This window comes from Cibotium barometz, chromosome 20, assembly GCF_041138505.1.
Source record: "Cibotium barometz isolate CiBa-2024 chromosome 20, ASM4113850v1, whole genome shotgun sequence".
Classification (NCBI taxonomy): Eukaryota; Viridiplantae; Streptophyta; class Polypodiopsida; order Cyatheales; family Cibotiaceae; genus Cibotium; species Cibotium barometz.
The window spans coordinates 51199369-51216637 of NC_141065.1; the positions used below are offsets into that span (position 1 = coordinate 51199369).

The 17269-nt window shown below is 40.2% G+C and overlaps 1 protein-coding gene across 1 annotated transcript; it reads right to left on the reverse strand.

Moving 5' to 3' along the window:
- Positions 1 to 14768: 14768 nt before the first annotated feature.
- LOC147627999 (photosystem I reaction center subunit III-like) lies at positions 14769 to 15887 on the reverse strand. The gene has a single exon (XM_086814969.1). The coding sequence runs from the start codon at positions 15780 to 15782 to the stop codon at positions 15021 to 15023; it is 762 nt and encodes a 253-aa protein (XP_086671095.1). The 5' UTR covers positions 15783 to 15887; the 3' UTR covers positions 14769 to 15020.
- Positions 15888 to 17269: the final 1382 nt, after the last annotated feature.

The following is a 17269-nucleotide window of genomic DNA, read 5'->3' on the forward strand; positions in this document are numbered from 1 at the left end:
ATGTTTAGCCTACTTACCAAAGCTGGCATGCTTTATATACTTTATGCATACCATCAATCTTGGACTTTGGCAAACCTGCAACAATATTTTGGGCCTGCATAGACTTTAGTTGTACTGTATATTCACAACTGTATATTCACATGACTTTAATCTTCACTAACTAATCTTTTATCTTCTCTCTGGTCACATTATGTAGCTCCTACTTTAGCGGTGAGGGGGATTTTCTTGAAAGTTGGCCTCTATCACCTCCCAAGAGAACCACACTCACAAGACAAACACTAGATAATTTTTTATCTTAAAAAATGAAACACATTGGAAGAACCAAATATAGGCATCCAAATTCATCAACTCGCAATGAAAACAATGCTCAAAACCAAGTGGAGGTAGACCCAAGCTTGCTTATTTTGTTGATGGTTGGAGACAAACTACATGGAGAGGAAAATTTATGGGCTATACACTAATCATTCATGGATGAGTTACACACACCTACAATGGCATGGGAAAGAACCTCATGGTGGAGAAAACACCCCCAAGGCACTAGTACATTGGTTGATAAGTAGAGGGTTGTAAAGAGTTGGGATGAGGGAGTGAACATTGGGAGAGGACTAAGAAATTTATGATGGCATGGGTGTTGGGAAGAAGGAGATTAACATAATCTTGAGGGATAAAGAGGAAAGAATAAAAGATGTGCTTAATGGTGATAGATGGCCCTTTTTATAGATGGAGGGGTACTCCCTTACCAAAGATATAAGAAATGTGAAAATGGTTTGATGAAGAAGTTGTAATTGGACTAGATCTTAGCTGTTGCTAGGTCCAAGGTGGTGGAGGAAGATTCCAAAAGATATTACAATTTTCATTTAAGCCAAGGTTTTCAAAGGTCATATTAAGTAGGTGTCGGGTGAAAAGATTACAAAGTGGAGAGTGTGATTGTGGGTAAGAGAAGAAGTGAGGAAGAGATTTGAGCAAGCAGTCCAGAATTTTTGTAAGCCATTGTTTTGGCTGTAATTTTTGTGTATAGCACGGATTGAGAAGCTTCAAAAATCAAAGTTGAAGTTTGCAACCTGTTCTACAGAAAAAATCTCCATGATCTACAAAGCAGTTCATGAACTTTGATTGCCAAATTTCCAGCAAAAGATGCTCAAAAATTGGAATCAAATTTGCCTACCCCAAAAGAAAAGTCTTCCAACAAGGCCCCTTCATTTTTTGCATTCTTTATTTGGAAGATGCTTCCTTAGTCACTCACCATAAAGAATAAGGCATGTGAATACACATGGTGTATGGACTTAGCACTTTAATGCAAGATCAAATTAGTTCCCACTTGTAAGAGCATGTTAGCACTCCCTTGTATCCATCTTAAGCAAGACATGCATGCACCTCCCAATAATATTATAATATTAAAAAATATTGACTTATTCACTCACTACATAATAATGCATATCAATATTATAAGGTATTTCTCCCACCCATTCTAGACTTCATTTGGCGCACACTTGGTTTGTCAAGAGTTATTTCCCCTTAATAGGTTGAAACTTATTACTCTAGATAAAACCACCCAACAATAGAAATGAAAATACTTAATGTGCATATATATACATAGATGTAGGGGGAACCTAGTGATGTGTATGATAAATAACAAGAAAAAAATGGGAAAAATATGTGATTTGTACATAATTTATAAGGTCTAAAATAATACCCATAGTAATGACAAGGTGTGAAATAATTGCAAAAAAAGGTTTCTGTAAAACACGTCTCATTTTTAGCCCTCCACCTAGCTTAGAGGTATTCATACCTTTTAAGTTGTAGATGAATGGTAAAGATTAGTGAAAATCCCCCACATCAAAGTTTTTTTTCTTAGTAATTTCCTCTACTTCTTGAAGTTCCTCCTAATGAATTGTCATGGCCTCCATTGGTATTGGTTCGAATCTTTAAAAGTATGGCTTTAACCTCCAGCCATAACCTTGGTTTTGTGTACTTTGCTAGACAAATCCTACAATCTATAAATTGCCATTTGAAAAATTTTGCTAATGAAAGGGCCTTCCCCACCTTTGAAAAAATTTATGTCAAACATGTTATCCAATCTACTTTCATATCTCAAGAGCATACCTTCCTTCAAACCTTTTTCCTTGAGGGCCTCATTGAATTTGTCTCTTCATTCAAAGCAGCGATGCAATTTACACCTTTTCATCTAGTGTATGGCCAAGAGGCCTTATTGCCTCTTGCCTCTACAAGTGGAGATTCCAAGCCTCAGAGTTTTGGTAAGGAGCCAAATTGAGCCGCAAAGAGAAGTTTAAGGAGCCGAATTGAGCTGCAAATTGAGCCGCAAAGAGAAGTTTAAGGAGTGCCTACTGGACCTACAAAGGCTTGAGTTTGATAGAGATCAAGAAATTGACTTTTACTACATAGAGTAGGCCACCCATAAGGCTATTGTCAAGTGTTTATCCCAATCCTTAGGTGTGCTCTCCACCTGCTTGGTGATTATCTTGCACACTACTTCTGTCCATCTTGTCATGTAATCAATAGCCATAATAATGTAAACCTTTCTTAACTGTGTTCTCGGGAGGGACCAATTGCATCAATTCCCCATTTCTCAAATGTACCGTAAGAGAAAATGGGATTTCGTGGCTCATAAGTGATCCTCTTATCTCCTGCAAGAAGCTGGCAATCTTTATAAGCCATGCACCAATGCTGAACATCCCTGTGTAGGCTAGTCCAAGTGTAACCTGCCAATACAATATTTATACTTGTTATTTCCTGTGCAAATGGCTGCCACATACTTCATCCTCATAGGATTGGAGAATGTGACAAATGTCATCGGATGATGGAACCCTTGTCTCATCACTAAATCCTTCCCTTTGTGATATAAGTCTTCCCCAATTAGCTAATAAGACAAAGCTTTTCGAACTAACCTATGCTTTTGTACCTTAGTGAGATTTCCTAGAGGTTCTCCTAAAAGCAAGAAGTGGATGATTTCTGGTAAGTGTTCCCAGCCTTGAAACTTTAGTTCTTGGAATTTTGTTTCCGAACTAACCTATGCTTTTGTACCTTAGTGAGATTTCCTAGAGGTTCTCCTAAAAGCAAGAAGTGGATGATTTCTGGTAAGTGGATGATTTCTGGTAAGTGTTCCCAGCCTTGAAACTTTAGTTCTTGGAATTTTGTTGCCCAATCATAACATCCAGCTGTCAATTGCATCTGCACCCCTATTTTTTCTTCTAAACACATGCTCAATTTTAATCATCTCAAATTCCTTCATTAAACTTTTGATTTGCCTCAACCAAATCAAGAGGTTAGAAACACCCTGAATTTGTTTTACTAGTAGCATGGCATCTCCTTTTACAACTAACCTTGTAATTTTTTATCCTAAACAAGCTTCCAATCCCATCTTAAGGGTGGCATACTCTGCTTCATTGTTTGAATGGACATCGTATAGAATTTTACCTTCCTAAAGGACCACCTCTTGCTCAGGGCTTAGAATGATGAACCTTGCTTATGTGGAGTCGGTCTTCCTCTTGTAAGCTCCATCAAAATACAATTTGAATGCATTAGTGAAAGTTTCTTCTACCTTTGGATTTTATGTCTCTTTCCTTGCTTTTGGGGCCACCTTCTTCTCATGATAGCGGTATGTTAACACATCTGCTAAGCTTGCTCGGGTACTATCCTCCACCAAAAAGGTGAACCCAAACTCTTACATTTCCAAGATCCACTTTACGATCTTTGGTGAGATATTCATGTGTTGAACCACATAAGGAAATGTGTTCTCAATTGTTAAAACAACAAAGGGTTTAGGCAAAAGGTAAGACCTAAACTTCCTAACTGCAAACATGAGAGCCAATATCATTTGCTCAACATCTGGAGAACTTCTTTCAACCTCTATCATCACCTTGCTTGCAAAGTAAACTGGACGCATAAAAGCTATCTTTGGATCCTTTTGCATTAGTGTTGCACCAACTGCATGAGGGCCAACACTTGGACAAACGTAGAAAACCAAATCCCACTAGGATGGCATGATGATTGGTAAAGAACTAAGCATGATTTTTACCTCATTAAATACTTCCTCACTCTTATCATTCCATGTAAAAGTACTCTCCTGATGAGTGAGTCTTTGCAATGGTGAAACTATTTGTGTAAGCAAGTGAATAAATCTGGCAAGGTGCCTGGCCTCTTGAAGAAATGTGACCAGTTGCTTTTTATTTGATGGAGATGGGAGTGCTAAGAAATGCCACTAGGGTGGCATGATGACTGCTAAAAGCATGATTTTTACCTCATTAAATACTTCCTCACTATCATCATTCCATGTAAAAGTACTCTCTTGAGTGAGTCTCTTGCAATGGTGAAACTATTTGTGCAAGCAAGTAAATAAATCTGGCAGGGTACATGACCTTTTGAAGAAATGTGACCAACTGCTTTGTATATTTGATGGAGATGGGAGTGCTAAGAGATCTTGCACTTTTGACAAATCAGCCTCCCTCAATACCTTGTGATTGAAGAAACCAAGTGGCGTAAGAGCCTGGCAATTTGGCATCTCTCTGGATTCAACTATCCACCAAGTTGGAACAATCTTTTTAAGCCTTCTTCCACCTTTTGGTAATGTAAAGATATATATACAAAAATCATCTATGAAAACTCTTATGGATGACCTAAAAAATGGTTGGAAAACATAGTTCATGAACCTCTAAAACGTGGCAGGTGCATTTGTGAGACCAAATAGCATAACTCTATAAGAAAAACAGCCCCAAGGGGTGATGAATGTGGTCTTCCTTTGGTCCTCCTCTGCTATTCTGATCTAGAAATATCCTGAGTATCCATCACAAATAGTATATCATTCGTGGCCAGCCACCTCATTCAAAATTTTATCCTGGAATGGTAAAGGGAAATGATTCCTTTTTGTGGCTGCATTGAGGGGCTTGTAGTCAACACAAACCCGTCACTTTCCATTCTTTTTAGGAGTCACCACATAAGAGATACCCATTCATAGTTCTCCATTGGATATTTGAATCTAGCCTTCAATAGCTTATTTGCTTCTATTAACAAGGCATCTCTTTACACCAGACCTAAGCTTCTTAACTTTTCAAGCACAAGCTTTGCTTCTTGCCTTTAACTCAATATGATATACAATATCCCTTACTCCTATAATTTCTAAATAACAAGTGATGAAAGAGAGGGATACCTTTTAAGCATGTTGATGTAGGCCACTTGCTCTTTTGGTGATAGGTCTAATGCCAGCATTTGTTTCAATTTCTCTTCAGTTCCTAAATCTGTTGGTTCCAGTGTCCCTAGCTCCTGTTTAGCTTCCCTATTTTGAAAAGTAAGGCCCATAACTTCAATTTACTATCATTTTCAATGCTAAATGTTTCTTCCTCAATCTTAGTGGTCGGTTATTCACTACTCTCTTCATCTACTATGGTCTCATATCGCAAATCCACTTCTTTACCCTTGCACATATCATAGGTGATTTTTTGGCCCCCTTAGATCCAAATGGATTTAGCACCACCATTCATGTTCCCCACCTTTAACCTGCATTTATGGCTATGAGCCAAGGCCTTCCTAGTATAATTGGGTAGCACTGCCCTTTGCTAGAAATCACATACATGTCAATTTCTACCTCCACTACACAAACAGTGACTCTCATGTCCTTAATGACACCCAAACACTTTATGCTAGAGTTGTTGGCCAAAGTTACCTTGAATGTGGATGGAGAATTGACCTCTAGACCTAACCTATGCAGAGTCCTCTCTGACATTACACATTTTGGCCCCTCCATCTACATACACCCTGGATATCTTGTGATCCTTAACCCAAGCATCCAAAATTGGGACAACATACACCCTGGATATCTTGTGATCCTTAACCCAAGCATCCAAAATTGGGACAACATCTCTATGATGGGGATTTGATTTGATTAAATTGATAGGCCTAACATGCTTTTTCTTGGGGATCCTATCTCTAACAAAAGGGGTGATAACTCCAAGAGTTTTGGATAAGTAATATTAGGCTTTTGTGAACTTAAATCAACGTAAAGATTATAAGATTTGAGACCCTTACCCAAAGGAAAGTCTTCCATAGTAATCTTTCGCTTAGTCTTCTTGATTTCCTTGACTCTCTTGTTTCTCTTGCCTTCCTCCTTGCCTTGTCTTTTCTTCTCTCTCATGATCTCCTCTGAATCTTCTACTTTGTCTTCTATATGTTGAGCTTTGTTCCTCTTGATTGTTGGCATGGCCTCTAGTTCTTCTATGTGTTATTTTTCAAATGTGTCGAGGCCTAACACATTGACCATTCAATTTTCTGCTACTACCGGTGGTGGTTGTGGTGCTGCCAGTGGTACAGGTGGAATCATAGGTGCCTATTGTGGTGGAGGCACATCTCTCTCAGAAGCGGTTAAGGGGGTTGACGCACTGGGTACATACCTCGTTGAGGTCTTCTTGGATATGGGTAGTTGTGCATCCCATTCCATGGTTCATTATAATTATAGCAAATGAGCTCCTGTGATTGCCTTCTTGGTCCTCTTCTAGCCTCTTGTGGTGCTTGTGATTTAAGGTTTTGCATCAAGTTGAGGTTCAAGCTTTCCAACTGTTAAGTTAATTTATGGAGAAACTCACGTTGTGAGGTTTCAACAGGTGGTGGTGGTGCTCCTAAGGCCACTGATGCTCTTTGTGCTAAGTCAAGTGTTGGAGCCTCAAAAGTGTCTTCCTCTCTCCTTCCCATGTCCAAGTCCAATCTAGGCCTATGTGTCGGATATCTCAACTTTTAATCTTTTTCCCTAGCCACCCTAAGTGCCTCTTCAAAATTAGTAGGAAACTTGGATTTTACCTTACCCCTTAAAGGAGGAAATAAACCAATAACAAACCTATCCCTCTTCAAAAAATTTGGTGTTGCTTCTTCAGGTGGAAGAGAAGCACTCCATCTAGTTCACAAATCCTAAAATTTAGTTTTATACCTTTGAAAATCTTGGAGAGACTCCTGTTGATGTACGAGAAACTACTGCCATAGTCTTTCTAGAGTATCTCCTCTTCCATATGTTTGTAAGAATGTTTGGTGGAGGATCTCCCATCCATCCTTGGTAGCCTACAAAAGGGTGTTGTACCAAGTTCTAGCTTCCTCTTTTAGAATAAGGGGGAAATCCCTAACCTTAATGTCCTCGGTGTCTCTCCCATAAATGAGATGGTGGGCCAGCTCGAAATCATCCAATAATTCTAGTGCATCTTCATTGGGTTTTCCATGGAAAGTTGGAAAGGGGGTAGCCATTGATGTATATTTTGGAAAGATGAAGAAGGATAAGAAACAAGATGTGGAAAACAACTTTTAGGACATCAAGATGAATAGAAACACATCAAATGTGAGCTCATATAGTTGAGAAGGGGAAAAATGAAAGGCGGAGATAATGCATTGATTTTTGCCAACTTCTGTACTCCAAAGAGAAATGCAACACGTTGTTGGAAATTGGCTTTGTGGCTTAGAACCACATGAATTGATAGGGTTGGAATAGGTTGATAAGGATGATTTGGCCTACTTGGCAAATTAGGGTAGTTCATCTTGCTAAGATGGGGTTAATTGGTAGAGCAATTGTAAAGTGAAGAGGCTTAGAGAATAATCCTTAGTGGGAGCACCAATTTATGAGGGGGATTTTCTTGAAAGGTGGCCTCTATCACCTCCCAAGAGAACCACACTCACAAGACAAACACTAGAGAATTTTTTATCTTAAAAAAAGAAACACATTGGAAGAACAAAATACAGGCATCCAATTCATCAACTCGCCAATGAGACCAATGCTCAAAACCAAGTGGAGACAGACCCAAGCTTGCTTATTAGTGGTTGGAGACAAAGTACATGGAGAGGAAAATTTGTGGGCTATACACTAATCACATATGGATGAGTTACACACACCACAAAACATAGCCCACGAATTTTCCTCTCCATGTACTTTGTGGGCATACACTAATCACATATTTCGTGGGCTATACAAAATTCGTGAACAACTTTTGTGGTGGAGCGACCCTACCTTCTCTAGTCCAAGTATTGGAAGGCATATTGCTATGCTACTAGGTATTTATTTCCCAATCAACAAAGATGGTCCTAGGAGCTATTGCTAGAGAAGAACTCAAAGCTACAGAGTTCAATTTCCCGTATATATCTCCACTTTGGCCACCCTTCCTTCTATGGATGCTCGCAAGTTCATCCAAATGCCTAGCTCTGAAATGGTCATTACCATTTTCTTTTTTTGGCTCATCCTTTTTTGGTGGAATTTCCAAAATGGCATGCATTTAACGATGAAGATCTTTGGTCATGTCCACATTGACACCAACAAGGGCTCGACTCTTCACTAGATACTTATCTACTACTACAACCGAGTATAGTGGATGCAACTAATGCATGCTCACATTCAAAGATATGTTTGAAACAATATTTTGGGCATCCTACAAGGCCTTCCATTAAACCACCTAGTACATAAAGTATCGCTTTGACTTTTACCAAAAATTCAGTGGCTCTTCTACCACTAGCCTCCCAACAATGAGCTTCAAGTGTCAATTTCGAGGACATGGCCATAATTAGGAAGAAGGATAATTCTTGGTGATTTTCTTGACACCAACACCCACATCCAAGATTGGAGACCATCATTCCTTTATATATACAATAGGTAACACAATGTTCATTTTGTTGCTTTCAAAATAGTACCCTCCCAGTAACCCTTTGTGATTTTATTGATAACAGCACCACCATCCAAGATTGAAAAGATGCAGGAGGGGAGAAGAGAGCTTGAGCTCTTCCAAGCACACACACACTCACAAAACCCTGAAAGAGAACACACAAGGTGAGAGGCTGAAAATCTTCTTCTTCTTCACACAACACTCAACACACCATATACAAAGATAAGAGTACACACTATGAAAAGGTACTCAACCAAATACATACTAGGGTTCTCTATAGTGTGAACCCAACTAAATGAGCTAGCGCTATAACTATGCCAGTCTCTAGAATGGCTGTCACACAGCCTGTCATCCCACTGGCCGCATATCACCCATGATCTCACCAACCATGCCAGTGGTGTAAGTGTGGGGCCTATCCCGCAGGCGGGTCATTAGTGTCCACCGCCTCACTAGATGAGCTCGATATCTCAACACTCCCCCTCGAGCTCAACTCCATCTCATGTACACCAAGCAAAGCCCTGAATTTGCGGAGCTTCTCTGTACCCAATGCTTTGGTGAAGATGTCAGCAACCTGATCCTGTGTGCTGACATAAACAAGGTCAACGTCTCTTGCCAAAACCTTATCTCTGACAAAATGGTAGTGGACTTATATATGCTTCGTGCGAGCATGAAAAACTGGGTTCCTGGCCAACTGTATACTTCTAATGTTGTCACAGAAAATGACAACTTGTCTTTCCACTGATAGACCCAAATCTGCAAGTAGCTTTCTCAACCAAGCTACCTCACATGCTGCCATAGCAACACCTCTGTACTCAGCCTTTGTGTACTGGATAGAGCAACCGTAGGCTGCTTCTTACTACTCCAAGTCACAGCAGCACTCCCCAAAGAAAACATGAAGCCACTAGTAGATCTTCTATCTGAGATACTACCAGCCCAATCAGCATCTGTGTACCCATGTACACATATCTCTGTCCCAGTTTCATAAAATAGTCCACAATGCAAAGTAGACCTCACATACCTCAGTATGCGTCTCAAATGCATCCAAATGCAGCTTCCAAGGAACTTGCATAAACTAACTCACCAACCCAACAACATAGCTCAAATCTGGCCTGGTGATCGTCACGTAGATCAAGCTTTCTACTATGCGCCTATACATAGTAGGATCCTCAAAATCTCTCCTGAATATGCACTCAACTTGCCATTCTGATCCAATGGCACTGAGATAGGCTTATAGTCTGTCATACCATACTTGGACAACATATCCAAGTATGGTCCAATGGCACTCAACTTGCCATTCTGATCCAATGGCACTGAGATAGGCGTACAGCCTGTCATACCATACTTGGACATGTCCAAGCCATATTGTCTCTGCAGTAATCCAATACCATGTGGTGACCTGATCACCTCAATGCCCAAGAAATATCTGAGCTCCCCCAGATCCTTCATCTGAAACCTCTGTCTAAGCAAGATCTTTACATCGAAGATCTCTGCATTATGGTCCCCCGTAATGATCAGGTCATCTACATAGATGACAACAAGCACAACCCCTCTATCACTGTGTCTCACATACAGTGAGAAATTTGCATTGGCTACATGAAAGCCAATAGTGACAAGATATTCAAAAATCTTGTTAGACCATACTCTTGATGCTTGTTTTAAGCCATACAAGGCTTTCTTCAACCTAAAAACATGCTCGAGGTGACTCACATCCTCATAACCAAGTGGCTGCAACTATACAACTCTTCCTACAAATCCCCATGCAAGAATGCATTCTTTACATCCATCTGATGTAAAGACCATTGCTTTGATGCAGCCACCACTACTATCACAACTCTCACTGTTGCCATCTTGGCAATTGGACTGAAAGTTTCCTCATAATCAATGCCATATGTCTGCGCATATCCTTTGGCTACCAATCTAGCCTTGTACCTGCTTATGCTTCCATCACTGTTATGTTTTACTTTGTATACCCACTTGCATCCAATGGCTTTCTTGCTGTATTTTCTGCAGCAGTACTGTACTACACTCAAATGTCACAACTAGTGACCTCAATGTGCATACATACACCCAATGGCAACTGTTGACCTCCTTGCAGCACACACAATGTCTGCACAACCAATCTATCTTCCTGCAGTTCTTAAAACAGAGTTCTACAGAGAATCGATGACTTACCCGCAGTGCTTAAAATCGCTTGCTCTTTGAAAAACGGAGGTCCTAACGCGCTCGAAACGCATTTTTGGCCCAAAAAATTTCGTCCAATAGGACAGTTCAGTTGCCCTATAGCGTTACTCCCGCAAAGAAAGCTCCTCAATCAGAGATCATTTACTGGTGCCTCCCGTAGAGCTCCCGACAAGGGTGTAGTCGCCAACACAAATAGGGAAGAGTAGTTGAAGCTCTTACCCTCGTACCGCTTCTTGTGCTTCTCTTTCTTGTAGCTCAACCCTTAGCATGAACCAGGTTCTGATACCATGAAAAGATGCAGGGGAGAAGAGAGCTTGAGCTTTTGCAAGCACACACACAAAACCCTAAAAGAGATCTCTATAGTGTGAACCACCCAACTAAATGAGCTGGCGCTATAACTATGCCAGTCTCTAGAATGGCTGTCACACAGCCCGTCATCCCACTAGCCGCATATCACCCATGATCTCACCAACCATGCCAGTGGTGTAAGTGTGGGGCCTATCCCCCAGGCGGGTCATCAGTGTCCACCGCCTCACTAGATGAGCTGAGGAGGTGTGTTTTAATGCACTATATTCAATTGTATTATTATTTCCAACAACCTAGATCAGGTTTACACCAAAGGATCTCACTCTAGTGGTCTTATGATGCTTCTTGAAGCAGGTCTAAAATAGAATTCAGATGCGTTTATTCTCCTCAAGCTACAAAAAATAAGTTTTCTTAGTGATTTTTATTAACCTTTTTTTTCTAGGTTCAACTCACATCTCTAGGCTCATGTCTCTAGACTCATACCTCTAGGCTCACATCTATAGGCTCACGGATGTAGACTCATGCCTCTAGACTCGCTTCTATAGACTCACATCTTTTTTGTATTAACTAAACTCACGAATTTAATTTTTATGAAACGGGCCTACTTGGGCATGGACTTTTATGGAAATAGGTCTATGGCAAGTTTGGTGTGAAATTATTCAAAAACATTTATCTTTAATACCTTAATAATTACAAAGTACAAGAATTTTTCTTGGAAATTATAGCTGATACAGATTGTATAATGGACATGAGTAGGTATGTCCTTACAAGTCTTCAAGGCAGTTTTAATTCGGTGACTCGCTCCTCCAAAATCACGACTCACATTTCAAGCTCACGACTCACATCTCCATGCTCATGTTTGACCACACTCACATCTTTTTTCTGTGGGACTACTCACGTCTCCCAACGCGAGAGGTGGTTTGGCTTGGTTTTGGAGTTTTTGGACTTGATAGGGATGATTAAGGTTCTTAGTCTTAATTCACGGATTGTGCAAGTGATTGTCTTTAGATTATTTTTGGTTGATTTTGCATGCTTTTAAGCTACCGATTCCCAACAATAAAATTAACTATCCCACTTTAATCCACTCCTAATGGATCTCCATGGTTATGTTTTCGGAATGGATTTCACTCCTAACCATGACTTCTAAGCTATTTCTTGGCTATGTATGGATTTCACTCCTAACCATGACTTCTAAGCTATTTCTTGGCTTAATGCAACAAGATCAAAGCCTTCTAGGCTTCAAAATCAAGTAAAAAGGCCGAGAAACCAAGGTTTCCCTTACAAGATATGAAAATAGAATGTAACAAGCTTCAAAACTAAATAAAAACAACAAAACTAACACTTCCAAAGCTCTAAAACCATATGCCTTTGAAAGTGTGACCTACTAATCAACACCAAGTAATACTGTGTGATCCCAATAGTCGACATCGGGGGTGCCAAATATGTTGAAGTCAAGTGCTTACCTTAGCTTACCAAATCATGTGTCATTAAGTCTCACCTTCGAGGTGTAATGCAACTTTCCAATGTGGGTGTGCTAGCTTGTCCGTCGCATCCTCACTCTGTTGTCACACCGGAATGCTCCTTTGCTAAGGTGGTGAAGGAAGAACTCTTTATGCCTAGATAAAGGCAAGAAGACAAAGTCTTCACAATGGTTCTCTCTCACAAAATGTGGATAGGGATGAAGCTAATGGAAGAGGGAAACCTACAAACAATGCAAAAAGCAAGAGTAGAGAAGAGGAGATCTCACAAGTACTCTATTGAAAGGGAATGAATATATGTTACTTATTGTTAAACATGACTTCCATACAATTGACTCACACTAGGCCAAAATGCAAAAAGCAAGAGTAGAGAAGAGGAGATCTCACAAGTACTCTATTGAAAGGGAATGAATATATGTTACTTATTGTTAAACATGACTTCCATACAATTGACTCACACTAGGCCAAACTTAAAAATAGTTACTAGTCTTAAGCAAGTATGTACACGAAGTCCTTAGATTAACCCTATTTGATATTAAGCTCATGTTAAGACTGCTTTATATGTTTATCTTACACAAAATATAGGTGCACGTTCTAGTGGGTATGATGGCAAAGCACCTTACAGTAGGTCAGGCAAGTGAACACATGTTAATTTACAAAGTGGTTAGCATAAGTTCAAGGCTACTAGTAGGAGAGAAATAATGAACTTTGGTTGCCCATGGAACCCTCGAAGCACTTAAATCTATTAAAAAAACAAAATAAATTCGACAAAGATCCATTATAGACCATTATGGACCATTAAGGTTTTCAACTCAACAAAGATCCATTATAGACCATTAAAGGTTCTCAACTCAAGGCTTGAAAAAGGAAATAGCATGGTGTCAAGTCAAAGTAGAAGCCCAATACATCTATGGTGTTAAGAATACCCAACTTTGGCTTGGCTTTCCAAGGTACTTAATGAATACATCCTCTTCAAAAGCTAGAAATGGTGTAGAAATCCAATCAAATAGACCAACGAACTTGTATAGATTTAGAACAAATACAAGAATCTATGTATGGGAAGGAAAACAAGAAGTAGCACCACAAGAGTCTACATTGGAGCCCAATGCTGACGAAGAGAGAGAAGATTATTGTAATTTCTTTTTTCTCAACAATATATTCATGGTGTTAATCACTCTATAGTCTATTTTTGACATGGCATTTGCTTTGTCTTAAGCAATATATTCATGGTGTTGTTCATCTTGTGAGCTATCCAATTCTCATTAATCCTTGTCAATGAAAAACTAAATCATTTGTGTAGTCTGAGTTATAATAGTTCTTCAAGGTCATGCCCAAAATATATTATACAACTCCATTATCTTTGACCTACCTTTGAATGGTTATCTTAGGGATTATTTGAGAATGCGGTTGCGTTGCTTAATAAAAAGATAATGCTTCCCCATCAACCTTCGATGCATTAAAGTATATACTTAGACAAGTGTTTTTAAATAGCCTTACTCTACCCATTCATTCGAGTTGCCAATTCTCAACCACGCTAAGTGACTTGTATTATTTTGACAAGAAATACAAATATACTATCTTATTGTCACTAGACTTTGATCCCTAAACAAAATGCATCAGGCTTATCATTTGAAACTCTTTACTTTATAATTATAGTGTTTATGAGCTTCAAGGTTTTCTATGAATAAACTGAGGTATTCCACACATAGGAAGATGATTGTATTCCTACCCTTCTTAGATTAAATAAATATACATTTCATAAGCATCTTGTAAGAAAAATACTTAAAAGGTTCAATTGTACCAATTATACCATGCTCAAGGAGCCTCCTCGTTGTGGTTTTAATTGTGCCATGCCCAAGGAGCCTCAAGTATCCGCCTGCTTGCAGTTCTAATTGAGGAAAGAAAACTTCACATTTGTCTACATCACTATCCATGCAGGATAATACACATTATTACCAATATGATCACGGGGTTAAAGCCTTCTAGAAGTCAAATCCTTCAACTAGCCATAAGTCAAGCCTTATACTCCTCTAAAGATCAAGAACACTAGTACTTTGTTTTAGAGATCCACTTAGTGCCAATCACCTTGTGTTTGAAAAAATGATCCACCTTCATATGATGGAGTCATGATGAACAAGAACTATTATAATGCAATGCCATCTGATTTGAATCCTTCATCACACTTAGATAAGAGACATGATTATCATTCTACAATGCTCTTGCAAAGAGGATTCTGAAGACAATTCTGCACAAAGCACAGAAAATATACGAACATTTTCTTGAGACAGACGTGAATGATAGATCATAACAGAAAGCTAGCCAGTGAGGCACTTGATTATGACCAACCCTTCTTGGCTCGAGGGGCAGCGACAGAAGCTGCTCCGAGGGATGAAGCGCATGAAAACAAGAATGAACTCTATCTAGGCGAGACGGTGATGTTGGAGGCATCCTCGATGAGCTTGCCATTCCGGAACTCGCTGATGGCGGCAAGGGGCCATGTGAAACCCCGCCAGAGGAGCTTGGTGGCGAGGGGGACATCGATGATGATCTCCTTCTCAGCAGGCTTCTTGGCTGTGGCCTTGATTTCGATGAGATAGCTGCGGCCAACCCATCCGATCCAGCCGGCGATGTACAGGAAAAGGATGCCTGGATACACGAACTCGCCCAGGTGGGCTTGGTCGCCGTCCACGATGAGGTGCGGCAACCCGTCGGTTCCACAGAGCAGGCCGGACTTCCCATAGAATTCGAACCTCCTCTTCGTCTTCTCGATGGTGGCGTTGATGGCAAGCGCCGGCGCGCTGTCTGGCGCATACTTATCCAGCCTCTTCGCCAGCTTCTTGATCTTCTTCTCCTCCCTCTTGGCAAACGCCGTCGAGTCCTTGCATGGCGTTAGGCCCGCCACATCAGCCAGCGCCGCCTGAGAGGACACAATCGGCGCTGTGCCCAGAACGGCAGCTAAGGCAAACGCGGCTGCTAGCTGCTTGCTGCTGCTGCTGCTGCTCCCCCCCTCCTTGCCGTCGGACTTTCCTTCGGAGACAATTGAGCAAGTTAGACGAGATTTCGACACAGCAAACGAGCTGAGACGAGAAGAAGTAAAGCTAGACTTGTTGCAAGATGAGAGCTCCTTGAGAGGGGCCACAATGCCAGACGGAGTGAAAGACAAGGTGGTGGATGCCATAGCGAGGAGCTGTGATGCCTGTTGCGTGGTGTGAATCTGAATCAGAGCGTGCTACAGAGGGCAAAGGAGGAGAGCGCTTTGAGTGTTGTCTGCCCTCGTTAGCGGATATTCAAAAGGATAAGGGAGATAAGGGACCTTTTCGTGGTAGCCTTCCCATTGGTTCCCGCCCACAATCCAAAGAAAATTACTCTGTATAGGATAGAAGGGCAGGTCACCCATCACATTGGTAACTGATATATCTTACACATTTGATTGCAACAATCCATGGGTCTTTCCCAAAGGGGTTTATGAAAGGACATGAGCGTCCATTACTAAACATTATTTTCCATCTCAAGATTCACTTCAATGGGGATGATGATGACAATAGCCGAGCCCTTCTCCTCCCAAGGTCTTTACCAAAGGGGTTTATGAAAGGCCACTTGAGCATCCATAAACATAAGTCAATTATTTTCATCTCAAGGTTCACTTCAATGGGGATGGGGACAATAACCGGGTGGTTAAGGCAGCACCATTCTCCTCCCAAGACGTAAGTATTTAAAAAAAATAGCAAAGAAAGGCTCACAAAGAAGCATGCATTTTAACTTCCCATTAGTGTACCAAGGCCAATGTGAGAACACCCTTCATTCTTTTAAGTAAATAGCCTTCAATACTACATGTGTTCTTGTGGTATATACATATATTAGTCAACTAAATTTCATCCCAAATGGCAATATCTTTGAGAGCTTGTAAGGAACAAGAAAAGGGGGAAAAAGAAGAAGCCATAGACACAAAAATATGGATATGTTCAAAGAATAGTCCATGTTTCTACTCTCTTAACAAGGATAAGGAAGTGCTAGCACATGTTAGTCTCCATCTACCCTTTCTACCTTGTTCTCTAATTGGGGGTAGGATGTGCATGGTTTTGGCATTCCTTTATCTCTTTTTTATCAAGATTTATCCTAAAGGCCTTGTATTATTTTTTGAGGTACAATTAGATATGTGTGAAAAATCTTGAATATGGAGTATACCCACTCCTATTATTGGTGAAACAAATGACAATACAATCTAATTAATAGTAGTTGTATGCCAATAGTTTTGAGGATATGCATGGGTTTGAGTGTATGGATGTGTGTGTGTACACACACACTCGTGTATGCACGCACGCGTACGCACCCTGCGTGTGTGCACACCCACATATGTAAAGTGAGAGAGGTAGATATAGATTTTCTCTTAGCTTTGATTCATTGTGATTTTTATTAAATCATAACACAGTGGTAAATTCAATAGCTAAAAATAATAAAAGAAAATGTGGAATCACACACTAAGATTGTAAAATTAAACACATAACATTAGATTTCATTCATCACATAATCTCACTCTAGAAAATCCCTCAATGCAACAACATTGATTGCACCTAAATTTTTAGATATATTCAATCATACATGATCACATATATGTTGCATGATCGATGAAGGCATCTATAGGCTTGTGCTTACTAGTTTCCTTGG

Excerpts from the sequence above, each read along its gene's own strand:
- LOC147627999 (XM_086814969.1), bottom strand. The coding sequence starts at position 15,782 with ATGGCATCCACCACCTTGTCTTTCACTCCGTCTGGCATTGTGGCCCCT.